Source organism: Loxodonta africana, chromosome 4, assembly GCF_030014295.1.
Source record: "Loxodonta africana isolate mLoxAfr1 chromosome 4, mLoxAfr1.hap2, whole genome shotgun sequence".
NCBI classification, from domain to species: Eukaryota; Metazoa; Chordata; class Mammalia; order Proboscidea; family Elephantidae; genus Loxodonta; species Loxodonta africana.
In genome coordinates, this window is record NC_087345.1 from 11456024 (window position 1) to 11483449 (window position 27426).

At 53.2% G+C, this 27426-nt stretch overlaps 2 protein-coding genes across 2 annotated transcripts; one reads left to right on the forward strand and one right to left on the reverse strand.

The window, feature by feature from the left end:
• The first annotated feature begins 877 nt into the window (after positions 1-877).
• On the forward strand, positions 878-11511 carry PMM1 (phosphomannomutase 1). The gene is made up of 8 exons (XM_064283447.1): positions 878-977; positions 4526-4643; positions 5987-6063; positions 6260-6351; positions 6559-6658; positions 9178-9253; positions 10168-10283; positions 10666-11511. The coding sequence occupies exons 1-8, from the start codon at positions 891-893 to the stop codon at positions 10786-10788; spliced, it is 789 nt and encodes a 262-aa protein (XP_064139517.1). The 5' UTR covers positions 878-890; the 3' UTR covers positions 10789-11511.
• On the reverse strand, positions 11283-27426 carry CSDC2 (cold shock domain containing C2). Its single transcript, XM_023559888.2, has 4 exons — positions 27267-27426; positions 14717-15015; positions 13883-14005; positions 11283-13360 (listed from the first exon to the last, which is right to left on the reverse strand). Exons 2-4 carry the CDS (start codon positions 14890-14892, stop codon positions 13198-13200), a joined length of 462 nt encoding a protein of 153 aa, XP_023415656.1. The 5' UTR covers positions 14893-15015; positions 27267-27426; the 3' UTR covers positions 11283-13197.

The window sequence follows — 27426 nt, forward strand, 5'->3', positions numbered from 1 at the left end:
CTATTTAATCAATAACATTGTCAATTGCATCTAGGTCTCCGTTGGGGCGGTGCCTACTATGTGCCAGGTTGTGTGGGCTCTTTTACATTTATTATTTCTGTTCATCTGCAAAGTAACTCTGCAAAGTAGGTGGTTTCTTTCTTTCTATTTTACAGATGCAGACCCAAAGCCTCAGAGAGTTGAAGTGGATCCCCCAAAGTAGTGGAGCTGAGACGTCAACCCTAGAACCGACTCCACAGTCAACGTGATGCTTAAATAGTTAAGAATAGAGGGATCTGGGAAGGTTTCCTGAAGCCGGTGTTCCGTGAGCTGGGACTTAAGGGTGGGAGAAGGCCATTGGCAAAGTCCAAGGCCTGAGCAAAAGCCATTAAGGGATTTCTTAAACGCCAACTAGAGCAAATGGATTAGACAGGAGGTGATGAGTCATAGAGTGATTGATCGCGGGCGAGGAGAGTCCCACCTCGCCCCACCCTCGCCCCGCCTGGCCCTGCAGTGAGGTCCGTAGGCTCTGGCCCAGTCCAGCCCCTTCTCGGCCTGATGCAATCAAATCATCCCGCCGGGCCCAGCTCTGGCCCCGCCCCTCCCTTCCCGCCCTGTCCAAGTCCAGATCCCGCCTCCGCCTGGAGCGAACCAATCCGACCGAAACCGCCAGGCTCCACCTCGCCCTTCGCCACGCCCCTTCGCCTCCAGGGGCAGAGTCTTTATTCCCAGTCGGCTCAGACCCCTCCCCTGCCCCGCCCGGCCAATCCCTAGCCCACCGAGACCACGCCCTGGCCACGCCCCGTCACCCCTTGGCCCAATCAGACCCAGCCTCCCGCCCCCCTTCCACCTACTGTCGGGGCTGGGGCGGCCGCAACCCACGACTCCGCCCGGCGCGCGGAGCTGCAGCCATGGCCGTCACCGCCGAGGGCGCCCGCAGGAAGGAGCGCGTCCTCTGCCTGTTTGACGTGGACGGGACGCTTACGCCGGCTCGCCAGGTAGGGTCCCAACACATGCCGAATGTGGCGGCCTGCAGCGGCGTGACCCCGGACACCCCTGAATCGAATGTGAGATGCAGCGGTACCCGGGCCCTGACACTCTGGTGCCACCCGCCGCGAGTGATGGGGACCCAGCCCCCCGCGCCTCAGCCCGCCTGAGCGTCAGCGCCCACTTTCTGCCCCGGAGCGGCGGGGCTGGGTCTGGGTCTGCAGGGAGGCGGCTGCGAGGGGTGACCGGACTCCCCTTGCTCCGAGAGGCTTCCACGCGCCGAGGCCTGGCCCCGGGGCGCTCCCGCTTCCCCAGCGGTGGCACCCACCCCGTTTCAGTCTTAGGACCCACTAGTAACCTGAAGCTGACATCCTAACCCGGGGTTCCAGGCAGGGCTGGGCGCGCACCCAAGCGTCAGAGTCGCCATCTGGTGGGGGCCTCGGAGCCATTCCACCCCGAGCTTTGCAGGCCTGGGCCGGGGGCTAGTTTCCCAAGGCCCTTCCCCACTTTATCCCCACACCTAGTAAGGCGGGAGGGACGGCTCTTGCGGGTCTGGGATGAGTTCATGGGCTCTGCCCACTGGAGGCCAGACGCCCAGGCCCAGTCTGGTCTCAGTGCCGGCACTGAAGCGCACACAGGGTGGGAGTCAAGAGTGCCGTCTTCCTTCTAAAGGCATCTCACCCTGTTGACCCTCCAACCTCCGCACCATGCCCAGTTTTTCTCCCTTTGGATCTCATCCTGAATGAGCCCCCCCCAGACCCACCCTCGCCACCTAGACCATGGCCTCCTCCACCGTACACCTTGTGGGTATTCGACTCAGTCTGGGGGCCACAGGACCCACCGAGGGTGCTCCTCTGGAGGCAGGAGCTGGAGATGATGGGTTATTTATCCTCTTAGCCTGAGTGCCCCACCCCCACCTCAACTGATTCCCGCCCCCGCCACCCCTGGCTCGGGGAGGAATCAGGCCGCGCCCTCTAGCAGCTCCCTGGGGCCTGGAAAGGATGGTGGCGAAGGTAGACTGAGGGCTGCAGGGCCTAGGCACAGTCCCACTACCCTCCCCTCCTCCATCCCTTTGCTCTACTGACACAACAGTCTGAATGAGAAGGGCCTGTTACTAAGTCCCTGGTGGGGCCCAGTGCTTAGGGCTTTGGAAAAGTTAATTTTTAATTATACAAGTATTCATGAACACATTCTCCTTGTAAAGAGAGAAAACATAACAGAGAAAGCTTAAGTCCCCTCTGACAATGCCACAATCCCAGGCCCAGCCCTCTCTCCAGCAGAAATGGTTGTGTGGTGTGGCCTCTCGCTAGATCTTAACCTGGATCTCTTTTTGCCCAGGGGAAATATTAAGCATTGTGTGTGATACACTTTCTTTTTTTTTCCGTAAGTAGTATCATACTGTGTGTGCCTTCCTGCAACTTGCTTTTGACAATTAACTGCAGGTTTTGGACTCTCCCACTTTGGAAGGATGTTGTATGCCTTCGAGTCCATTCTGACTCATTGTGGCCTTATACCAAAATGAACAAACAAGCCCATTGCTGTCAAGTTGACTCCAACTCATAGCCACCCTATAGGACAGAGTAGAACTGCCCCATAGGGTTTCCAAGGCCATAATCTTTATGGCAGGGAGCCCTGGTGGTGCAGTGGTTTGGTGGTTGGAAACCACCAGTGGCTCTGCGAGAGAAAGATGTGGCAGCCTGCTTCCAAAAAGACTTACAGCCTTGGAAACCCTATAGAGCAGTTCTACTCTGTCTCACGGGATTGCTGTGAGTTGTAATCAGCTCAACGGCAGTGGGTTAACCTTTGCGGAAAGGAGCCTTGGTGATGCGTTCTGTGACTCCTCAATATAGCCTTTCAGGGTAGGTATGTACTGTTTTCCAGTTGTCTTAGTTTTCTAGTACTTCTGTAACAGAAAATACCACAAATTGGTGGCTTTAAAGGAGAGACATTTATTTTCTCACAGTTTAGAAGGTTAGAAGTCCGAATTCAAGGCATCAACTGAAGAGGAAGGCTCCCTCTCTGTTGGCTCTGGGGGAGAATCTTTGACTCAACTTCTGTAGCCCTAGCGTTCCTTTGTTCCTTGTCACTATCCAGTGACATCTATCTTTCCCCATTTGTGCTTGCTTCTCTTTGTGTCTCATCTGCCTTGTATACAGGCAGTCCCCAGATTATGAACGAGTTCCGTTCCTAAATCTACCTTTAAATCACATTTGTGTATAAATCGCCACAGTTAGATATGGTTGGTGTCTAACACCAGTTAGTCAAATGTTTGTCTAAGTATATAGTACATTTTTTTTTATAGTACATAGTATACCTTTTTATGCATCAAAAATGTTAAACACATACTTCCATATACACTAAGACATCTTTAACATAATAATACAGTAATAATGTTTTGATGTGTGTTGCAAAGAAGCGACTGATTGTTAATTATGAACCATTGTATGGACTTTGAATTGTTAATATCATAGGCTTTATGGAGGCTGGGGGCTGGGAGTTGGTTTGCTTGTATCAAAAGTCATTAGGTTTAAGGCACACTCTACACCCATATGGCCTCATTAGCATAACAAAGAAAAACGTGTGTTCCTAAATGGGAGTATATCTGCATGTATAGAGGGTTTTTTTTTTTTATAGAGGTTAGAGCTCCAGTACGAATTCTGGGGAGACACAATGTAATCCATAACACCAATTGACAAGCATTTAAGTCGTTTGCAGTTTTTCACAATTATAAACCATACCCTGGCGAACTTCCTTATACACCTGGGCAAGAGAAGTGGGAATTCTGGATGACAGGGCATGTACGCTTTAAATTTTAATCGATTGTGCCAAATTACCTCCCAAAATGGCTGTGCCAATGTACTCTCTCACCAGCGGCCTTTGAGAGTTCCTGTTCCCCCCTCCCCATCTGTGTGTAGTCTAGAGATGGTCAGCTGCTTTATTTTTTTCATATCTGAATGTTTGAAAAAATGGATTACAACTCATTAGTTTACATTTCCCTGATGGGGCATCTTTTCACATGATTACTCTCCAGTGGGAGTCCCTGGCTGGTGCTAACCTTTTAAAAAAAAAAAAAAAACCTTTTAGGAGGTTCAAATTCACCCAGAGGTGCCTCGGAAGAAAGGCATGGTGATCTACTTCTGAAAATTCAACCTTGAAAACCCAGAGGAGCACAGTTCTGCTCTGACACACATGAGTCTGAGTCGGCTGTGCTAGATTTTGGTTTACTCAGCTGTTAATTGCTTGTTCATTTCTAACCACTTTGGGTACATTATCTCCTTTAATCCTAACTGTGACCCCTCCTTCAGGTGGTTCCTATGCTATGATCCCCATTTTATAGATGGGAAAACTGAGGCCCGGAAAGGCTAAGCCATTTGCTCAAGGTCATCTGCTAGTGAGAGTCTGGAGCCAGTGTTTGAGTCCAAATGCATCCAGTTCTGAGGTCTGGGCTCTAACACTTGCACTGCCTGAAGTCCAGGGGTACGTGGGCTCCCCGGATTCTGAGGACCAAGGAGGCCCTAGACGTGCTGACGGCTGGAATCTTGTGTCCCCCAAACCCCAGAAAATTGACCCAGAGGTGGCTGCCTTCCTGCAGAAGCTGCGCAGTCGGGTACAGATTGGCGTGGTGGGCGGCTCTGACTACTCCAAGATCGCCGAGCAGCTGGGCGAGGGGGATGAAGGTAGGAGCGGGCCAGAGCCTCTGGGGAGTTCGGGAGATCGCTGGACCAACGTGCCTTCAAAGACCCAGTACTGTTTCTGTGGGGTAGAGGGAGTGGGGAGGGGTCAGTCTCCCTCATTCAACAAACATTGAATGAGCACCTCCCCTGTGCCACGCACAGTGCTAGGCCCTGGAGGAACAGCAGGGAACAAAGCAGGCAACCTCCTGCCCTTGTGCAGTCTCCATTCTCAGCGCTTTTCTTGTGCGTAGTACAGCCCCCATCTCTTCTCTGCTGAGTTTTGATTTCCTTATCTTTAAAATGGGGGGTAATTAGTAATGGCTACCACTTACTGAAAAACGACCGTGTGTTGACTTGCTTTCATTTAACCCTCTCGCCATGTGTCGGGATGGACATGGTTATCCCCTTTAACAGAGGGGAATTCTGAAGTCACCCAGGAAGTGGTTTGGACCCCAGAGCTCCTGGTCTCATCTCAGTGGAGGCTAGTGCCTTCAGTTCCTCAAACCAGAAACTTCCTTGAGCTTCCCTTTTTCTCTGCAAACCTCATTCATTCTACCAGCAAGTCCAAAATTATATCCCTATCTGTCCATCTCCATCTCCACCACCGCTCCATAGTCCAGGTGATCACCTTCCACCCACACCACTCCTGGCTGTGTCCCCTGCGGCCCCTCCTGCCCACTCTAGCTACTTGCTACAGCCAGAGCTGAAAACGCTGGCCCCACCTTGCAGCCAGGCCTGAGAATACAGTGTGATGGAAGCCCTTGACAGAGGAGCTGTGGGGGCACAAAGTGGGAAATGGCGCTCTCTGCTGGGAAGATCGGGAAAGCTTCCAGAGGAGGGAACTGGATTTTGGAGGATGAGTGGAGGGGAGGCCCTGGGGAGGGCACTCCAGGCAGAAGGACATGCATGAGCCAAGGCCAGGAGGTGTGACTGGCTTATGTGGGAGAAAACAAAGCTGCAGAGGGAGAGAAGGCTGGGGAGGCAGGTCAGGATGGAGCAGATGGGCTCTGAATGCCAAGCCAGGGAGTGCGAGCTTCATCTGTCCTCTTTACTGGGCCCTGGGGTACTACTTGGATGGCATAAAAGGTTAAGAACTTGACTACTAACTGGAAGGTTGGTGGTTCTGCCCCACCCAGGGGCACCTTGGAAGAAAGGCCTGGCAATCTACTTCTGAAAGGTCACAGCCAAAAAAAACCTTATGGAGCAGTTCTACTCTGTATGCATGGGGTCACCATGAGTCAGAATCGACTCAATGGCAACTGGTCTGGGTTTTTTTTTGTCTGGGGGTACCAGTCGGACCTGGTCTCACTCTTTTTCCTTCTCCCCTGGCTTCTTTGGCCCTGAAGTCATTGAGAAGTTTGACTATGTGTTTGCTGAGAACGGGACAGTGCAGTATAAACACGGACGGCTGCTCTCCAAGCAGGTCAGTGCCTGCACTGAGAGCCCCAGGGCCTAGCAGGGACACCCCACCTTTCCCCAGGGGGGGAAGGCCATGGATGCCCTCTGTCCTGGGCATGCTGCTTCCCTTGCTAGTGCTGTCCTGCGCCTGGGGAGGGGGCACCATGTCATCCTGGGGGTCAGGCAGCCAGGCCACACTCGGAGCCTGTGTTTCTTGCCAGACCATCCAGAACCACCTGGGAGAGGAGCTGCTGCAGGACTTGATCAACTTCTGCCTCAGTTACATGGCCCTGCTCAGACTGCCCAAGAAGCGGTGAGCCCCTGGCAGCCTGACCCACCCCTCCTTGTAGTCCTGGGGCCTGAGGGAGGAGAGGGCTGGGTCCCTGACTTATTGGCAGGCAGATTTCTGTCCCCTTGAAGTCCAGGGACGTGGTGGTCCAAGATGGGGCTGGATTTGACTTCAGGGTTGTTCTCGTTCTCTCTGGCTCCGTACCCCTCCTCCCACCCCTACCACCACCAGCGGAACCTTCATTGAGTTCCGGAACGGTATGCTGAACGTCTCCCCCATCGGTCGGAGCTGCACGCTGGAGGAGCGGATCGAGTTCTCCGAGCTGGACAAGGTGCCACCCCCGTGCAGCCTTAGGCCTGTAGGACCTCAGTCACTCTCTGAGCCTTTATTTGCCCATCTGTGAAATGGATCCGTGTCATGGGTGATCTGATTCAAACACCTTCTCATGTTCTACATCATTTACTTTTTTGATCTTGATTATTATCTGTCTCTTGTCCACTCCCCTCCCAGATCATAAGCTTCATAAGGGCGGGCACTGGTGGTTTGTTCCCTGTTGGGTCCTCTGTGGAGCCCTGGCGGTGCAGTGGTTAAGAAGAGATCAACTGCTAACCAAAAGCTCGGCGGTTCGAATCCACCAGCTACTCCTTGGAAAACCTATGGGGCAGTTCTACTCTGTCCTATAAGGTTGCTATGAGTCGGAATCGACTTGATGACAATGGGCTTGGTTTGGTTTTTTTGGACCCCTCTGTGCCCAGCACAGCCCCTGGCACATAGTAAGTACTTTGTACTCAAGAAATATTTTTTGAATAAATGAAAAGGTGGTATGTTCTCTATTTTACGAATGAGAAAATGAAGGCTCAGAGGGAAAGTGACTTGCCTAGGGTCACCCGCCACCCTCTGATGCTTCCCTGAAGGTGGGTGGGATTCGTAGCCATGCTTCCCAGCTCACTGGTCCCCACCCCCAGCCCACCCTGTGCTCCGAGGAGACTTTTCCCATTGGAGTAGATGAGCTTGGCATTGGCAGAAAGCCCCCTCCTCCCCACACGCACATTGAGAGGTGGTCCTTCTCAGGCCAGCCAGGTTTCCAAACCCTGCTCCACCTCCTACTTCCTGAGTGACCTGGGACAAGTGGCTTCAGCACTGTGTGCCTCTGTTTTCTCATCTGTGCAATGGAGATAATGTAGTTCCCATCTCAAAGGGCTATTGTGAGGACTGGGTGAGGGCAAGTGTCCAAGAAGCCTGCACAGGGCAGGCGTGGCACGTGCTATGGCTTCCCACAGCCCCCGGCACCTTCACTTGTCTTCTCAGCTCTTGTTTACCCACTTCTTGTATTGGAGGGGGAGTGAACGTTCTAGATATCCTCCTGTGTGTCCTAGACCAGCCAGATAACTTATCAGTGCTTGACTCTTCCTTCAGTCCTTCAGAGCTCTGAGGGAGGGGTGAGTAGCCTCTTCCCTAGATCAGGACAGAGGCCAGAGGGTAAGTGACCAGCTTGAGGTCACAGTCCTGGACCTACCAAAGCCAGACGAGGCACTTGGGCTGTCCAGTGACCAGGGAGGTACAGTCACCTTGGGCCACATGGAAATATTTATTCAGAGCTTGGGCCACTCTTGCTGTAACTCTGGGCCCACAGAACAGCCTCTGGCGGAGGCTCTGGCCTCCCTGGGGGCCTACCCTTCTCCTGGGAAGGTAAGGCCAAAGCAGGTGGGGGGCTCACCTCCCTCACCTGGGCTCTTCCCTGAGAGGGAAACAGGCAGGGTCATTCCTGTCTTTTAGCCCAGGAAACAGCCTCACTGAGGCCAGGCGGCTTTCATGGCCACCCAGCCAGAAGCACAGCAGCCAGGCCTGGCACCAGGCAGCCTGGCTTGATATCTCAGTCTGGATCACTTCTCCAGGTTCACGCCACTAGCCACCACCTGCCTCTGTCTGCTCCAGTCCTACCCAGCTCCCACCAAAATGCAGGACTAGTCACTCCACTGCCTGGTGCTGAAACCCTCGGGCTCCTGGTCCCCAGAATGCCTCCAAACCCATCCCCCAGCCTGGCCTCAGGCCCCCCACGAGCCAAATGTCCTCTGGAGCTCTCTGCTGCTTTGACCATACAGGGTCCCTGCCCCCCAGGCCTCTGCTGACCGTTTCTGTACTGAGTGAGCCGCTGGCCCTGTGGCCCTCCCCTCCTGCCCCCCATCAGCATACCAGGCAAGATGCCCGGGCAGAGCTGGGTCCCAAGTTGGCTGCTCCAGCAGTGCCAGGCCCAGAGGGAGCCTTAGCGTAGTGGGTGGAATCCCCTTACTCCACGTTTGCAGATGTGCTGCAGTGTTCCCAGGTCCTGCTTAGGGCAGTAAGGGAGGTGCCACTGAATCCCCAAGCCCAGGCCCTGGCACACGGGCCATGCTCAGCAAATGCATTTTGCCACATGCTTGGTGCTGTGGGTGTCCCCGGCATCCGCACTGCCGCTGTTCACAGGTCTTCCATGCTCTTAGCTCCTCAAACATTCATTTCTGGTGTCTGAGCCACGGTTTGCTGGGTGGATACAGCAGAGCTGACAGGGCTGAACCCTGCCCTGAGATGGACACTGACTTGGGACTCGGGTAGTCCCATGCCCTGGACCTCTGTCCTGTGCCTGTACTCCAAGGCCTCCTTCAGGATAGCCTGTCCACTGACACATTGGCCCTGGCTCTGCCACTATAGCTGTGTGACTTTGAATGAGGTGCATCCCCTCTTGGAGCCTCAGTTTCCTCATCTGTAAAGTGGGCATCATGGTATCCATCTGGAAGACTCCGTGAACTCACACGAGTTGAGTGCCTGGCACAGGGCCCTCTGAGCTTCAGTCCAGTTCCTTCCCACCCGCAGAAGGAGAAGATCCGGGAGAAGTTTGTGGAAGCCCTGAAAACAGAGTTTGCTGGCAAAGGGCTGAGGTTCTCACGAGGTACGTCCACTCACAGACGGTCTGAGAACCCTGGCATAGGAGCCCGCCCAGGGCCACCCTCCTCCTACTGCCCACCCCTCCTACGCCAGGCTGCAGCCCCTCCTACCCCTCAAGGCAGCTGGGAGCCCAAAGCAGGCTGGGACTCAGTATGTTATCTGCCCACTCCTCCCCCACCTTGGTAAACGCCCCACCATCCACCCAGCAGCTCAGGCCAACATCCCAAGTCCGCCCCTGAGTTCTCCCTTCCCTTCCCAAGTCCAGTCCCCTAGTGAGTCCCAGGGCTGTGTCCAGAGGGTCTGGGGTCTGATCACTGTGTGCTTCTCATGAGCTCCAGATGACACCAACACAGCTGGTCTCCCCGCTGCTGCCTCCCCTATAGCTCATTCGCCCATGGTCAGAGAGCTCCTCACAGAGAAACAGATCACGTTGTACCCCTTCTCCAAACCCTCAGAGGCCCCTTCTGGACCCTAGGGTCTGCATGGTCTCATCCCTGCCTGTCTCCCCACCTCTTCTGTTCCCTGGATGCTCCATCCCCTGCCTTGGGGAGTCTGTTCACTGTTCCCGAGCCTGGAACTCCATTCCCAACCATTCCTGCAGCTGGCTCGGGTCTTAGCTCAGTGTCACCTCCTCAGAGAGGACTTCCCTGGCCCTGTTGGCTGGGTGGACTGCCTCCCTGCAAAAGAATCGCCTGATCTTTCCTTCTAGCACTTACAGGGGGATTTTGTCTGTCATATGTTCTCCCACCTGGGTCGTAACTTCCATGAGGGCGAGGGTCCCACGTCTGTCCTGTCCCCTGTGCCTGGCATGAAGTGGGCACTCAGGGCTGTTGAGTGAATGAAAGAACAAGGGCCTTGCCCAGGTCACCCCTCCAACCACCCCTCTGCCAGCCTCATCTGCCCCCCCGCCCCCCCCAGGAGGCATGATCAGCTTTGATGTGTTCCCTGAGGGCTGGGACAAGCGCTACTGCCTGGACAGCCTGGACCAGGACAGCTTCGACACCATCCACTTCTTCGGGAACGAGACCACCCCTGTGAGTGTGGCCCAACCCAGCCCCCCACCCTCAAATCATCCGAGGTCAAGGCTAGGACACAGGGTGACAGAACAGTTCTCCTGGGAGGCTCACAGCGAATAGCCAGAGCTCATCAGCCCTGTTACACAGACTGGAAGGCTGGGGTCCAGGGAAGGCTGGACATTGCCCTGTGTTACACAGGGTGTCACCCAGTGAGTCACAGCAGCCTGGTGAAAGCAAGGCAGCGGGCTTCCTGGTGGTTCTGAGGGAGTGGGGAGGAAGGCGCAGCCCTCAGGAGCCAACATGAAGAGGGACCCCACATCAGGGTGGCTGTTGGGCCCCAACCCTTGGCGCCTCCTCAGGCTCCCCCCGCTCCGTGCCTTCTTGTCCTTCCTCTATACAGGGTGGGAATGACTTTGAGATCTTTGCCGACCCCCGGACCGTTGGGCACAGCGTGGTCTCCCCACAGGACACAGTGCAGCGGTGCCGTGAGATTTTCTTCCCAGAGACAGCCCACGAGGCGTGACCGGGACTGCACCTGCCCCTCATGACTTCAGAGCCCTCAGCCCAGCCCGAAGAAAAACGCTGGCCCTGGTGTGGGGGTGACAGGGCCCCTCCTGCCTGCTGCAAGGGCCACCAGACCGGGACAGGCCAGGGTCTGTGTGCACAGTGTCCCCAGCTGGTCAGCTCCTGGGGGGACTGCCTCCTACCCTCCCAGGGTCTATCTAGCCTTGCCCAGGACAGAGTGTCCCTGTCCTCAGCCCCGAAGGCCCAGGCCACAGCTGCTGCTTGTCCTTCTGAACAGAACAGGTTTCCGTCTGTGCTGGAAGGAGGGTGTGTGTGAGTGTGGGTACGAGATAGAGTGCCCTGCCTGCCCACCCCATGGGTGCAGCGCAGTGGGGATGGTGCACGTTTTAGAGAACTTTATGTCACAAATATTAAAGTTCCGGGAACAAGGTATGGTGCCAGGACTGTCTGAGTGGATAATGGGCCCCATACACGGATGTGTACGGCCATGACTTTACTGATGAGGAAACAGGCACAGAGAACAGGGACTTACCTAGACCACCCAGGAAGCCAGAGCCTCCATAGAGTTCTCGTGAACTCCCCCAGCCCCTTCCCCAGGGGCCCAGACAGACAGGCAGCAGGAGGTCAGAGTGAGCCACAGTTGAGGATTTATTGCCAGTATTAGGAAGGATGAGGGAGCCTGGATGGCTAGGGGGGTCTCGGGAGGGTCTCTGACTGCACGCTGTTGAGGGGTGGGGAGGAAAGCTGCTGCCCCTTGGCCACCCCCATAGCCCCAGTATGAGATGCCACCACATCAGAAAAAGGAGGCCTGCTCCTAGGAGGGATGCCTTGGGCAGCACCAGGAGTTAACCTGCACCAGTATGGCGTCCAGCCTTGCCCATGGTAGCCCCAGCTCAGAGTAGGGTGTCAGGCAGGCTGAGCCTTTCCCAGTTTTGGGGGGCTGGGCAACACATCTCAGCAGCTCTTGGCCTGTGGCCTCTGTGTTCTGGAGTAGAGGCAGAGGTGGGGTGCAGGTACCCTAGCTGATCTCTACCCTGGGGGTCTATCTCTACCCCAGGGTCTTGGGGCACCTGTGGAGCTGGAGATCCTCCTAGACAGTCAGACTTCCTCATCTTGGGCACCCAAGCCCCCAGTTTTCCTCACAGGCTGGGTCTCCTAGGCTCACCATCCTTGGCAGGCCTTCCCCTGAACTCGTGACCCCATTTCTTACCCTTCTTAGGATATGCTCCCTGGAGCGAAGCATGGGTTTGGGGGGGTGCAAATGGATAATGTGCTCAGCTGCTAAGAAAACGCTGGAGGTTAAGTTCACTCAGGTGCCTCAGAAGGAAGGCCTGGAGATTAGCCACTGAAAACACTATGGAGCACAGTTCTACTCTGACGCACATGGGGTCGCCGTGCGTCCAGTCAACTCCAAGGCAACTGGTTGGGGGGACAGTACTGGGTGGAGGCAGTGTTGCTCCTTCCTGGCCTTCCAAGCAGGCCACCCCCCGGCCCCAGAGTGAGTGCACACACACATCTTGGCCCAGAGGAACTCCAGCCAGAGGACCGCCACACAGATAGGGGCCAGCGGTCTCCCTGTGGTGGCCCTGCCTGAGGGGATGGTTGTCTGTCCAGCATTGTGGCCTCAACAGCGGGTGTGGTGAGGCCCATGGCCAAGCATCAGTGGGGCTTGTGAGTTGGGCAATGGGGTGGCTCCATCCAAGCTGCAGGAGATGGGCCCCCAGCCCTCTGCAGACCTCACTTTGGGGTTCATAGAGCCACTGCCAGGCCAAAGAGCAGGTGCCAACAAAATGGGAACCTGGAAACCCCTTTACACCCTCAAGCCCTTCTTTCCTGCCTCTCTAGTGCACGGGGTAGAGGAGAGTGTGAGAAGGCGGGCCTAGGCAGCAGCGTTTTACCCTCCACCAGAGGCTGATAAGCTCCCCCAAAGTGCTCACCAACCTGGCTTCCGAGGGGAAGAATGTAGACCACAGGGAGACTCCAGGCCAGAGTAGGAATGGGAGCAGCACAACAGAGCGTGCCCCCAGGCCAGGGTCTAGGGCAGAGTGGGGCAAGGGGATAGGCAGGGGTCCCGCTTGTTCCTCCCGAGCCCCAGCTCAGGCCTGACGTGGGCTCTCAGAGGCTCAGTGGACAAGGAGGGCGAGGGTCCTATGTGTACACGCAGGGGTGAGGAAGGGACAGTGGACGAGCAGAGGCAGGCCTGGTGATCTTCCCCCAGTCCAGTGCCTGGCCAGCTCACAGTCATGGGTCATGGGGGTGGGTGGAGGCACACGCTCACAGCCACAAGCACAGACAGACAGACGTGCATACTGGGGCTGCTCAGTGCAGTGGGGTCGCGGGGCTGGCTGCTGCCTGTCCACCCTGCGTGGCTCCCACTGCCTGGACAGCTGGCATCCGAGCCACCAGCCTAGGAGCCCACCACCTGCCCAGACCACGTCTCGTGGGGCGTGTGGGGGGCCAGCTGGGTGAGCACCACCTCCACAGCCTGGAACTTCTGGTTCTTGGGTGGGATGGGGCACATCTTGTAGGTCACCTCATCACCTTCCACCGGCACGTACTCCCCCTCGATGCTGGTGGGAGGGAGAGGGGGTCAGCTCAGCAGCAGCACCTACTCCCTAGTTGTCCCCTGTGGCCTGCCCTGGCTGCTCAGAGCCTCAGTTCTCTAATCTGTGAAATGGGAGTCAAACAGTACCTGCTTTTCTGTGGTGTTTGGGTCTCTGACGCTTGGAGCTGAGCTGAGTCCCCCAGGTCATCCCTGGTGCTACAGGTGAGGCCAGTCCTAGACCCAGGCCTGAGGTTTTTTCCAGGCTGAAAGGCCCAGGGACTGGCTCAGCCCTCTTAGGCCCCATGCAGTAGGTACCCAGGGCAGAGTCCATGATTCCCAAGCTTCTGGGGTCTGAGTGCCCCCTTCCTACCTGGCCTAACCCACCTTCTTCCCATGCGCCGCCCCCAGCCCCTACTGAGAGGAGGAGAAATGCTAGGAGCACAGACCTCAGCCAGCGAGGGAAAAGGCCTAGAAAGGCATTTTTTTGGTGGGGGAGGGCACCCTGGGACAGGGGCCCAGCCAAGGATGGGGAGGTAAGGGGACTCACTCAGACACGTGCACGAAGATGTCCTCTGACCCGTTCTCAGGGGTGATGAAGCCGTGGCCCTGTGAGCGCGAGAACTGCTTACAGACGCCCTTGAACACGGGGCCAGCCGAGGCGCGGGCTGTCCTGGGGATAGGGTAGGGGGCTTGGAGCTGTGGTCTGGGGACCCACCTCCCTGGAACCCCGTAGCCCTCCTAGGCTCTGCCTGCTGAGCCCACCTTGGGGCTGCTGGGACACTTGAAACCACACACAATTACTACGCACTCAGTCCTCACATCATCCCCATTCAACAGATAAGGAAACTGAGGCCCACTGGCTCTCAGGGTCACACAGCAAATGGGTCACCTGGCTCTTGGCCACTGTCCTCTCTGTACAGCACCCTCCCCTACTGAGGTTGTTCAGGTTTAAATGGATTTCTGTTGTAAGATCTCTGAGAGAAGGATGTCCAACCTAAACTTGATTACCTCCCCAAATGGGGAAGCTCACTACTTCACGAAGCAGCCATATTCTGCTCACTCATCATTTCATCTGATACATCATCTTGCCACAACTCAGGCTGGGTCCTCACCTCTAACCCTGCTGGTGGTGATGGATGATGGGCAAATTCCATCTGGATTGCGAGCAGCTGCTGGGCTGAGCTTTGTCTTATTCATCACTAGAACCCCAATCAAGAGCCTAACAAATCTTTGTGGAATAAGTGAATGAACAAATGAATACTTGCAGTTCCTGGAACTGCACAGATAGCTCTCTGTCCTTGGGTGGGACCTGAGTTCCTCGCAGGGGCTCGGACGATGGGGTGGGCAGGATCCCTGTCCTGGGCAAGGGGTAGATACTCACGCTGAATATGTCCTGGTCCGTTTGGTGGGCAGAGGGCTGGGCAGGTCCCGAGGTGGGATGCCACCCCGCTCCCAGACCCTGCTGCCCTCTCGATGGAAGGGGAAGGTGGGCCAAACTGGTGACTTGGGGGAGTGGAGTGGGGGCACGACTGGGGGCGACGTGGGCTCCGATGTCATGGTGGGGTCAGCAGGAGAGCCTGGAGGGCTCCCGGGCACAGGGGCCGGCGGAGGGCTTGGATGTCCTTGCGGGCAGGGCCCGGCCTGGCCCTGCTCGGCAGCCTCACTAGCCACGGGCTCCGTCTGGAGGGGGAGAGAGAGGCACAGGTGAGTGTGGTCTGGGCTGGCGGCTCCTGGCCCCTCTCAGGGACTCAGTTTCCTCACTGGAAAGACAAAAGGGTTTTATGACCTCTAAGTCCTTCCAGTTCAATTCCGTAGTGGGGGGGGCCTGGCCAATGGAATCAGTGGGGTGGCTAGAGGATGGTCTGAAATATGGTTTAGCACAAATGTTAGCTGTTTCAAATCCAACAGACCTGGGTTCGAATCTCAGCTTTGTCACCTGTAACTTGACCTCAAGGAAGCCACTCAACAGCTTCAACACGGTGGGTAAGTGTGCAGTGGGCTCCAGACAGCCTAGGTTCAAATCCTGGCTTCTCTACCTACTAGCTATGTAGTCTTGGTCAACACTCTCAGCCTTCACCTTACCTTCCTGCTCTGTAAAATGGGCATAGTGCTGGTTCCTATAGAGAGGTTACTGTGAGGATTAAATGACTTTCCACATGAATAGGACAGGGCCTGCCCCACAGTGAGCTCTTGGGATGTCTTTCTTAGCCCGGTTTCCTCATCTCTATAATTGTCGTTAGGTGCTGTACAGTCAGTTCCGACTCATTGCGACCCTGTGCACATCAGAACGAAACACTGCCTGGTCCTGTGCTATCCTCACAATCGCTGCTATGCTTGAGCCCGTTGTTGCAACCATTGCGTCAATCCATCTTGTTGAGGGTCTTGCTCTTTTTCGCTGACCCTCTATTTTATCGACCATGATGACTTTCTCCAGGGGCTGATCCCGTCTGATAGTATGTACAAAGTATGCGAGATGTAGCCTCACCATTCTTGCTTTTAAGGAGCATCCTGGCTTCACTTCTTCCAAGACAGACCTGTTCATTCCTTTGGCAGTCCGTGGTATATTCAATATTCTTCGTCAGCACCGCAACTCAAAGGCCTCAATTCTTCGGTCTTCATTATTCATTGTCCAGCTTTCACGTGCACATGAGGCAATTGAAAATACCTTGGCTTGGGTCAGGTGCACCTTAGTCTTCAAGGTGACATCTTTGCTTTTCAACACTTTAAAGAGGTCTTTCGAAGCAGATTTGTTCAATGCAATTTGTCTTTTGATTCCTTGACTGCTGCTTCCATGGGTGTTGATTGTGGATCCAAGTAAAATGAAATTCTTGACACCTCAATCTTTTCTCCATCTGTCATGATGTTGCTTATTGGTCCAGTTATGAGGATTTTTGTTTGCTTTATGTTGAGGCGTAATCCATACAGAAGGTTGTGATCTTTGATCTTCATCAGTGAGTGCTTGAAGTGCTCTTCACTTTCAGCAAGCAAGGTTGTGTCAACTGCATAATGCAGGTTGTTAATGAGTCTTCCTCCAATCCTGATGCCCTGTTCTTCATATAGTCCAGCTTCTTGGATTATTTGCTTGGCATACAGATTGAACGGAAACTCTGGTGGCGTAGTGGTTAAGTGCTAGAGCTTCTAACCGAAAGGTCAGCAGTTCAAGTCCAACAGGCACTCCCTGGGAACTCTATTCGGCAGTTCTACTCTGTCCTATAGGGTCACTATGAGTTGGAATCGACTCAACCACAACAGGTTTGGTTTTTTGGTTTATACAGATTGAATAGGTATGGTGAAAGGATACAACCCTGATGCACACTTTTCCTGATTAGGTTGATAATATCTACCAAGCAAGGTTGCTGAGGGTCAGATGATTTAGTGTGTGTGCCAACACCGGGCATCTAGTAGATCCTCAACGAATTGCTATTATCAATGTTAATTAATAGAAACCCCTGCCTGGAGTTCTCAGTGCTTGGATGACCTTAAGAAAATTCACCTGATATGTCCCCCTAGTGAAGAAAAGAATATAGTTCCCCAACCCCTGCCTCCCTCCCTCCCACCCTCTAGGGGACTGGCAAGTCTTAAACCCTAAGAGATGCTGCTGTGGTGCCCTAGGGAGAACAGCTCCTCTGCCAGGCCAGGCTGTCCATTGAGCCTGGACAGGCGGCCCACCACACTGAGGCCAGGAAGTAGCCCTGGACCACAAGCTCCACTCCAGCTCTGCCACTTACTAGCTGCTGATCTTGATAAAGGAGCCCTGGTGGCTTAGTGGTTAAGAGCTTGGCTGCTAAGCGAAAGGTCGGAGGTTCGAACCCACCGGTGGCTCTGTGGGAGAAAGATGTGGCAGTCTGCTTCCTTAAAGATTAAAGCCTTGGAAATCCTACTGGGCAGTTTTACTCTGTTCTACAGGGTTACTGTGAGTCAGAATCTACTCCATGGCAATATGTGGGACCTTGGATAGCTCTTCCATTGGCCTCTGTTTCCTCATCAGCAAAATGGTCCTGACAGGCCACGAGGTGCTCCCTCACAGCTTAGCTGAGCCTGGGGATCTGAAGAGGCTCCGTAGTCCTCAGTTGCTGAATGGTGGGGTGACAGGTTTCCACCTCCCACTCCCACTCCTCCACTCCCATACCCAAGGACCCTGAGCTGCCCGGGGCCTGCTGGAGCTTTAAGCTGGAGCTTCCAGGGAAGGGCTTAAGGCTCCTTAGGATCCAGAGCCCAGGGATCTCCAAATCGTCACCATTGGGGCTGGAAGTGCCCAGGGGTCACCATCTTACCCCCTTCTGATCACATCAGGCCTCTGCTCCAGATGACACAGCAGTGGGACACCTTGGGGCTGAGTGTGAGCCCAGCAGGAGTCAATACAGGCCCTTCCTGGCCTAACACCCCCAGACTGCCAGCAACGCTCACAGCCCCAGGGCCTGGCCACCCTCAAAAGAGCAAGAGTCGTTCCTCATAGCCCCTCAGCCCTCCAAGGTGGTGTGGGGCTTTTCTCTCTGAGTCACCCTAGGTGGCAGAAATGGGCCATATGTGGCATTTTTGTCCCCATTTTAGAGAGAAGAAAACTGAAACCCCGGTACTCGAATGTTCATAGCAGCATTATTCACAACAAACCAAAAAGGGAAACAACCCAGTGTTCCTCAGTTGATGAATGGATAAACAAGTTGTGGCCCAGCCAGACAATGGAATGTTACTTGGCCATACAGAGGAAAGAAGTACTCATTCCTGCTACAACTTGGTTGAACCTTGAAAACACCATGCTCGGTGAAAGAAGCCGATCACAAAAGATCATGCATTGTATGATTCCATTACAGGAAGTGTCCCAAAAGGCAAATCCATAGAGATAGAAAGTAGATTAGTGGTTGCCAGGGGCTGGGGGCAGGGGAGAATAGGGGTGACTGCTAATGGGCATGGGGTTTGTTTTCAGGCTGAGGAAAAAGTTCTAAAATTGATTGTGGTTGCACAACTCTGAATATACTAAAAACCAATGCATTTTACACTTTAAGTGGGTGAATTGTATGAAAGCGAATTATATCCCAATAAAGCTGTTCCCCACCACGTGTCTGTCAGTTTGTCGTACTGTGGTGTCTTGTGTGTTGCTGTGATGCTGGAAGCTTTGCCACCGGTATTTCAAATACCAGCAGGGTCACCCTTAGTGGACAGGTTTCAGCTGAGCTTCCAGACTAAGAGACTAGGAAGAAGGACCTGGCAGTCTACTTCTGAAAAAAAATGGTTAGTGAAAACCTTATGAATAGCTGCAGCACATTGATATAGCGCTGGAAGATAAGCCTCTCAGGTTGGAAGGAACTCAAAAGATGACTGGGGAAGAACTGCCTCCTCAAAGTAGAGTCGACCTTTATGACATGGATGGAATCAAGTTTTGGGATCTTCGTTTGCTGATGTGGCATGAAGAAACAGCTGTAAACATCCATTGATAATAGGAATGTGGAATGTATGAAGTACAAATCTAGGAAAATTAGAAGTCTTCAGCAATGAAATGGAACACTTAATGATAGATATTCTAGACATTAGTGAGCTGAAATGGACTGGTATTGGCCATTTTGAATTAGAAAATCATTTGATCTGCTATGCCAGGAATGAAAAATTGAAAAGGAATGGCGTTGCAGTCATTGTCAAAAAGAACACTTCAAGATCTATTCTGAAGTACAAGGCTGTCAGTGAAAGGATACTATCCAATGCCTACAAGGAAGACCAGTTAATACGACTATTATTCAGATTCGCGCACCAACCATTAAGGCCATAGATGAAGAAACTGAAGATTTTTTCCAACTTCTGCAGTCTGAAATTGATCAAATATGCAATCAGATGCATTGATAATTTTTGGTGATTGGAACGCGAAAGTTGGAAACAAAGAAGAAGGCTTGGTAGTTGGAAAATATGGCCTTGGTGATAGATAGAAATGACGCCGGAGATTGCATGATAGAATTTTGCAAAACCGATGACTTATTCATTGCAAATACCTTTTTTCACCAATGTGAACAGCAGCTATACACATGGACCTCACCAGATGGAATACACAGGAATCAAATCGACAACGTCTATGGAAAGAGACAATGGAAAAACTCAATGTCATCAGTCAGAACAAGGCCAGGGGCCGACTGTGAAACAGTCCATCAGTTGCTCACATGCAAGCTGAAATTGAAGAAAATTAGAACAAGTCCACGAGAGCTAAAGTATGACCTTGAGTACATCCCACCTGAATTTAGAGACCATCTCAAGAAAAGATTTGATGCATTGAGCACTAATGACCAAAGACCAGACAGGCTGTGGAATGACATCAAGGAAGAAAGCAAGAGGCCGTTAAAAAGACCAAAATGGATATCAGAAGAGACTCTGAAAGTTGCTCTCGAATGTAGAGTAGCTAAAGGGAAAGGAAGAAATGATGAAGTAAAAGAGCTGAACAGAAGACTTCAAAGGGCAGTTCGAGGAGACAAAGTATTGTAATGAAATGTGCAAAGACTTGGAGACAGAAAAACCAAATGGAAGAACACGCTCAGGATTTCTCAAGCTGAAAGAACTGAAGAAAAAATTCAAGCCTCGAGTTTCAATATTGAAGGATTCTATGGGGAAAATACTAAATGACGCAGGAAGCATCAAAAGAAGATGGAAGGAATACACAGAGTCAAGGTACCAAAAAGAATTAGTTGACGTTCAACCATTTCAGAGATAGCATATGGTCAAGAACCGATGGTACTGAAGGAAGAGGTTCAAGCTGCACTGAAGGCCTTGGTGAAAAACAAGGCACCGGGAATACATGGAATACCTATTAAGATATTTCAACAAACAAATGTAGCACTGGAAATGCTCACTCATCTATGCCAAGAAATATGGAAGATGGCTACCTGGCCAACAGACTGGAAGAGATCCACATTTGTGCCCATTCCAAAGAAAAAAGATGCAACAGAATGTGGAAATTATCGAGCAATATCATTAATATCATGTACAAGCAAAATGTTGCTGAAGATCATTCAAAAATGGTTGCAGCAGTACATTGGTAGGGAACTGCCAGAAATTCAGGCCAGTTTCAGAAGAGGAAGTGGAATGGGGGATATCGTTGCTGATGTCAGATGGATCCTGGCTGAAAGCAGAGAATACCAGAAGGATGTTTACCTGTGTTTTATTGATTATGCAAAGGCATTCAACTGTGTGGATCATAACGAATTACGGATAACGTTGTGAAGAATGGGAATTCCAGAACACTTAATCGCGCTCATGAGGAACCTGCATTTAGACCAAGTGGCAGTCATTTGAACAGAACAAGTGCTACTGTGTGGTTTAAAGTCAGGAAAGGTATGCAACGGGGTTGTATCATTTCACCATACTTAGTATGCTGAACAAATAAGCTGAGAAGCTGGACTATATGAAGAGGACCACGACATCAGGATTGGAGGAAGACTCATTAACAACCTGTGTTATGGCAATGACCCAACCTTGCTTGCTGAAAGTGAAGAGACTGGAAGCACTTACTGATGAAAATCAAAGACCACAGCCTTCAGTATGGATTACACCTCAACATAAAGAAAATCCTCACAACTGGACCAACGAGCAACATCATGTTAAACAGAGAAAACATTGAAGTTGTCAAGGATTTCATTTCACTTGGATTCACAATCAAAACACATACAGAATCAGCATTCGAGAAATCAAAAGATGCATTGCATTGGGCAAATCTGCTGCAAAAGACCTCTTTAAAGTGTTAAAAAAAAAAAAAAAACAAAGATGTCACTTTAAGGGCTAAAGTGTTCCTGACCCAAACCATGATGTTTTCAATCAGCTCATATGCATAAGAAAGCTGGACAAGGAATGAGGAAGACCAGAAGAAGAATTTACACATTTGAGTTGTGGTGTTGATGAAGACTATTGAATGTACCATGGACTGCCAGAAGAACAAACAAATCTGTCTTGGAAGAACTACAGCCAGAATGCTCCTTAGAAGCAAGGATGGCACATACTTTGGACATGTTATCAGGAGGGATCAATTTCTGGAGAAGGACATCATGTTTGGTAAAGTAGAGGGTCAGCGAAAAAGAGAAAGACCCTCAATGAGATGGACTGACACAGTGGCTGCAACAATGGGTTCAAACACAGCAACAATTGTGAGGATGGTGCAGGACCCAGCAGTGTTTTGTTCTGTTGTACATAGGGTTGCTATGAGTTGGAATTGACTTGACAGCACCGAACAACAACAACAAAGCTGTTACAAAAATATTAATAATAATAAGAGGAAGAGCAGCAAAGTAACTCAAGATGACAGCCAGGGAAGCAGGGCCAGGCCTCCCCAGTGCTCCTGGGTGTGTCTGCATACCCACCTGGGCCAGGGGTACCAGGAGGAGTGGCAACTCTGGCTCTGTCTCCCCTCTCTGATCTCTCCAATGTGAAGTCTTCCGGGCTTTATTGTTCTAGGCCGTGACAGTCGGTGCTGTGAGGTCATAGGCCGAGGGGGGGAGGCAGCCTCCAGCAGTCACCAGGGAGACACAGCTGAGCTGGAGCCTGCACAGGCCAGCCAGGCCTCCCACCCCAAGGCTAAGTGACCGGCTCCCAGGCCTCATGCATGCGGCAGGCAGCGGGAAAGATACACTGATTTATCCAGGGTTAAAAAAATTTTTTTTTTTTTAAGGACCCTGGGTGACAGAATCAGTTTGCTATCAGCTGCTAACCTAAAGGTTGGCAGTTCGAACTCACCCAGAGGTGCCATGGAAGACAGGCCTGGTGATCTGCTTCCATAAGGACCACAGCCAAGAAAACTCTGTGGAACAAATCTACTCCGTGTCACACGGGGTCGCCATGAGTTGGAATCAACTGGATGGCAAGGGGTTTGGTTTTGTTCTGATTTTAGGGTTGAGGGCAGCCTGCCCTTCCCTTCTCCTCCCCAGAATGGCTCTAGGAGAGACCGGGAGCAGCAGGCCACAGAAGGAAGGAATTACAGCTACAGCGGTAGGCACTGGTCTCTCCCCACCCCACAGAAGAGCTCCTCCACTGGACTGAGGCTGCAGGCTGCCTCGGCCTCCCTGGGGAGAAGGCAGTCAGTGGAGCAGGCCAGCAAGCAAGGCTCTGGGATCTCCCTCAGCCCCCACCTGGCCTTGGTTTCCTCATCTGGGAAATGGTGGTTCCCAGAGTCCTGCCTGCAAAGACCGTTTGAGGATGAAATGAGATGCAGTGTGGGAAACATTGAGCAGGAGCTTGGCAGGCTGCCCTTCCCAGACAGGGCTGCTGAGCTGGACGTTGGGGGAGAGGGCGTGGAGGGAGGGGAGAGCCAACTGAGCAGGGCCAAGCCCACCCATTCACTCTCATCCTCCCTGCCCTTCACCTCATGGCCCCAGAGCTTCTCCTTTTGTATAATTCTTGCAACAGTCCTTTAAGCCCAGTGATATTATTCTGGTTGTGGAAATACATCCAGAATGTCCCTTAGAAGCAAAGATGGTGAGATTTTGACTTGTTTACTTTGGACATGTCATCAGAAAAGACCAATCACTAGAAAAATACATTGTTTGTTAAAGTAGAGGGTCCGTGTAAATGAGAAAAACCCTCAATGAGATGGATTGACACGGTAGCCACAATAGTGGACCTGAACATACCAATGATCATGAAGATGGCACAGGACTGGGGAGTGTTTTGTTCCGTTATTCAAAAAGTTGTCATGAGTTAGAGTAAGCTTGACAGCAACTAGCAATAATAGCATTTTTATCCTGATTGTGCAGACAAGGAAGCGAAGGCTTAGAGAGGTTAAGTCAATCACTCAAAGCCACACGCAGCAGTCAGTGTCAGAGCCAGGACTTGAGCCAGGTCCATTTAACTCCAGAGACCAGGGTTCGGAAGACCAGGCCCTGCATTGCCACTGACTTGCTGTGTGTCCATGGGCATAGCCTTTCCCTCTCTGGGCCCTAGACTTGGAGATGTTGCATGAAGCCCAGCAGCATGGGAGACCAGGTAAAGTGACCAAGGGGGTGCAGGGCAGGCCTTCAGTTCAGCCCTTCTCTCCAGAACGTTGCTGTGGGAAGGGGCAAGTCAGGTGGAGGGAGGGTTTTCTCAGCTTTTGTTACCTGAATACCATGCCCTGCGCAAAAGTCTTTACGGCGATTCTTTTCCATCTTCCAACTCTCCAATTGCTCTGAGATGTTGAAATTACAATTGTTTCCATTTTACAGATAAGGAAGCTGAGGCTCAGAGAAGTTAAGTGACTTTCAAAAGGGTCACATGCAGGTAAGTGGTGGAGCCCAGATTTGTCTAATAACAAAAACCAGAGCTCCTCTCATGAGCATAAATTCTGTTCCAGGTTCAACCAAGCCAAGACCAAGTTTTCCCAAAGAACTTTCCCTGAGAAACATGAACTTGCCCAAGGGCAGAGAACAGATACGTTTGTGGAACATTTGTTTCAGCTCATAAAAAACTAAAGCCCAGCCCTCTGAGGGGTTTGTGTGTCTGTCTGGAGGCATCTCCTGCCCAGAATAATGCCCCTCAGGACCAGCAGTAGGGTGAGAAGGCAGCTCAGGACCCAGACTGCCCAGGTTTGACTCCCGGCTCCACTGAGCCTCAGTTTCCTCATTTGTCAAATAAGGTAAATTGTAGCACCCTTTCCCAGGTTGTGGGAGGCATCAAGGAGCTGTGTCACTGGTCTTCCTGTGAATGGGCGTCTCCCAGGCCACGAGTGTGACTCTGGCCTTCCCAGCCAAGCCCATATTCATTTCCCTGCAGGCAGGCCAAACCCAGCTGACTCAGTGATTCTGCAGAGGAAGGGGCCAGCGGAGGTAAACACAAAACGAGGCCAGGGTGCAGCATCATGGCGCCAAGGGGCTTCTGGCAGTGACTCAGTCCTGTCAGCAGGTGACAATCACTACATCGCTAGGGCTCTGCTCCAATTCCTAGCTCCCCCAAAAAGAGTAGGGCAGAAAATGGCTGCCATGGTCCTCTTTTAATCATGGGAGTTTCTCTCCGCCTGGGCAGGTTGAGGGAACGAAAGCCCTGAGGCCGTGGCAAGGCTGCCCCTGGGCCCAGCCCCCCTCTGTGCTATGTGACCTGGGGCAATCACCTGCGCCTCTCTGCCCCTCACCTTTCTTCTCAGCTACACAGATAGTCACTGGCTCTGCCCGCCCAACCTCCTTGAGGTTGTCAGAAATACCCACATGACTGAAATATACTGGGTGTCAGGCTGACAAACACGAGAGAGGCTCAGCCCTGCCCTCAGAAGGCCTGGTCCAGAGGGAGAAACAGACTCACACAGCGTGGGAGGTCCATCTAGTGAGTATTAACCACATACCAGGCTGGGTGCCAAGCCCTTTGCCCCATTTCCTTAATTAGTACTCAAAACAGCCCTACCCAATAATTATCATTAGCATTCCCACTCTTCAGAAGAGTAAACTGAGGCTCAGAGTGGTGACAAGACTTGCTGAGGTCACACAGCCAGTCAGGTGCAGCTGACTCCTGAACCCCTGCCTTTCCCATTCTGAAGCCTGGAAATATTTGGGGAGGAGTGTGGTGCAGAAAGATCTTGGGTGGGAGGCGAGGAGGCAAGACGGGCAATTCCCCAGAAGCTCCTGTCCCCCACCCCAGAAGGAAGCGCAGGGGTGTGGAAGAACTGGGGAGTCAAGACTCGGGGTTCTATTTCTGGTTTTGCGCTGACTCAGACCATGACCTTGGGTGAGTCACTCACCAACTCTGCTAAGCTTCACAACTCCCCCTATAAAACACCCCAGCCCCAAGCCCCCATTATAGGGGAGCAGAAACGGGAAGGGGGGGAGGAATGAGTGCAGTTACTTAAAAATAAGGACAGGGAATGTGGGTGACTATGGGAGGACTTCCTGAGCATCCTGGTCTTGTCCTCGGTGGGCCCCAGGAGGTGAGGGAACAGCCTGGGGACCACTGTCCAGAACCTGGTTCACCCTCCCCCAGCCTCCCAGACACTCCTTAAAATACCTCAGTGCCAAGCTGCTCTTGCAGCTGGAGGTGACCTAATTAAGTCTGGTTCCTTCCCCTCCCACAGTGTGTGTGTGTGTGAGGGGGGGGTCCCCTCCCACAGTGTGTGTGTGTGTGTGTATGTGTGTGTGTGTGTGATGGGGGGTGCCCCAGCCAGTACGCAGACTTAATTATTGAGGAGATCCTCTAACCCTCTTCCTTGTCACAGGCCCAGGCTGCCCTGGGGGCTGCTGTGATTAAGGTCTTTGGTTTCTTTGACGATGTGGGCAGAGATGTCCACAGAGATGTCAGGTTTGTACCCTGGCTCCACGTCTGCCAGGCTGAGTGACCCTAGGCAAGTCACTTCCCCATTCTGAGTCCCCCTGGGGAGGGGAATGGACCAGCCAGAGTCATATACAGAGTGGCTAAGCCTGAACTAGAAAGCAGGTCCACTTGACCCCAAAGCTCACCAGCTTTCCAGCATGTCATGCCTCACCCTGGTGACCTTTACGTCACTGGCTTTGGGGGCAGGGGAAGAGCCCCCCTATGTGTGCCCCTCTATTTCCTGCTCTGCACAAAGGAAGGTCTGAGCCCCAAGCCTCCTCCCAACAAGGCTCTGGCTCCTGGCTGTGCTGGTTGTCAGCCAGGCCCTGAGTGCCCCTGCTGAGTGCCGGCAGTCTGTCCCCTCTCCATACATCTGGGACCTGCACAGCGCCCCCAGGGAGCATCGGGAACATCAAACATCACGCCCCTTCACTCTCCAGCCTGAGAAAGGCCTCTGTAGCCAAAACTGGCCTCCAGCTTCTCCCAGGCCCCTGTGTGGCCAGTTCCCTCTTCCACTGGTCTCTTTTGAGGGGTGAGGGTGGGGTGGGCAGACAGAGCCAGAGGGGCAGAGATGGGAAATAGATGCATTTGGAATAAGGCTTCCAAGAGATGGGAGGGAGGGCGGGGCAAGGCTGAGAGGCAGAAACATCCAGAATTTGGAGAGCCAGAGGCCTCTAGGATGGAGTAGGGTTTGGAGAAACAGCTCCCCATACCCCTAGGAGGCTGAGGACCACCCCTTCCCAGGGAGAGGCCCCCACTGGATTCCATCCAGGTGGGCACGGTGCCAGGCTTACCAAGAGGTTGCCCATACCCCCATCCCGTACTTCCTCCTCCCCTCCCCCAACCCCACCAGCAGCAGTTCAGACTCTGTATTTATTATTGTTCTCGCCCGGCACCCCCTCCCCTCTCCCTGGGAAGAGCCTTCAGGCTGGCAGCTTGGCAGGAACCTGCTGTCTCCCTTGTGGGTCTCTGCCTGGGCTCCCTGGGCCAGGGTCAGGCCACTCTGGAGCTTCCCTGAGCCCCTGCAACCCACCGCAGGGGCAGCCCAGTGACGGCCACCCCAGCTTATCACCCCTAACCTCCTCGGGGCTGCTCCCTGGCAAAGGTGGAAGTGAGAGGAGACCAGCAGGCAGGGAGAGGTGTGGTCTTAGGGGAGGCAAAGGTTCGGTCAGGGGCACCTCCGAGGGGAAATAATAACATGGAGCAACCTCGCCAAGCCAACTAACACAATTGTCCCATCACAGTGGGGAAAAAATAGAGTCGGGATAAGACAGCTGCTCCAGGGCCAACTGTCTGCCTGCCCCAGGCAGTCACTCCCAGCCCCAGGCCCAAATTCCAAGGATGCTCCTGCACCTTCTAGGAGCATGGTAGTTCTCCCATTCCTGTCTCTCCCCTGGTTTCCAGACAGGAGGCTGGGGCTTGGCAGGTGTCTGCTGTTCTCTGCCTCTTAGCCAGACACAGTCCCAGACACACACACACACACACACACACACACACACACACACAGAGTCTCAGCCTCCCTGGGGACACAGAGGAGGGAGAGAGGGAGGGAGGGAAGGATGGGTAATGTCCCCTCCGTAAGCTGGCAGGGCTGGTCCAGCCCCAGGGGAAGCGCCCACCTTCCCAGCCCTGAGCCGCACCCCCTATGTTGTACCCCCCTCCTTCACCCCTGCCACTGCCTCCCCAGCCCAGCCCCTTACCTCTTCCAGGCAGCTGGGCCGGCACTGGCCTCCTGCACCCACTTCAGCACCCAGCCTCTCTCGGGTGCTGGTTGCTGGCAGCAGGGGGTGGGTCTGAAAGAAGTGCTGTGCGTGTGTGCCTCTGTGTGTGTGTGTATGTCTCTGTGTGTGTGAGCATGCG

Excerpts from the sequence above, each read along its gene's own strand:
- CSDC2 (XM_023559888.2), bottom strand. The coding sequence starts at position 14,892 with ATGACATCGGAGCCCACGTCGCCCCCAGTCGTGCCCCCACTCCACTCC. Across the intron at positions 14,006-14,716 it reads CGGACCAGGACATATTCAGC|GACAGCCCGCGCCTCGGCTG; the intron begins GTGAGTATCTAC and ends CCCTATCCCCAG. Across the intron at positions 13,361-13,882 it reads ATCTTCGTGCACGTGTCTGA|CATCGAGGGGGAGTACGTGC; the intron begins GTGAGTCCCCTT and ends CCCTCCCACCAG.
- PMM1 (XM_064283447.1), top strand. The coding sequence starts at position 891 with ATGGCCGTCACCGCCGAGGGCGCCCGCAGGAAGGAGCGCGTCCTCTGC. Across the intron at positions 4,644-5,986 it reads GCTGGGCGAGGGGGATGAAG|TCATTGAGAAGTTTGACTAT; the intron begins GTAGGAGCGGGC and ends TTGGCCCTGAAG. Across the intron at positions 9,254-10,167 it reads AGGGCTGAGGTTCTCACGAG|GAGGCATGATCAGCTTTGAT; the intron begins GTACGTCCACTC and ends CGCCCCCCCCAG.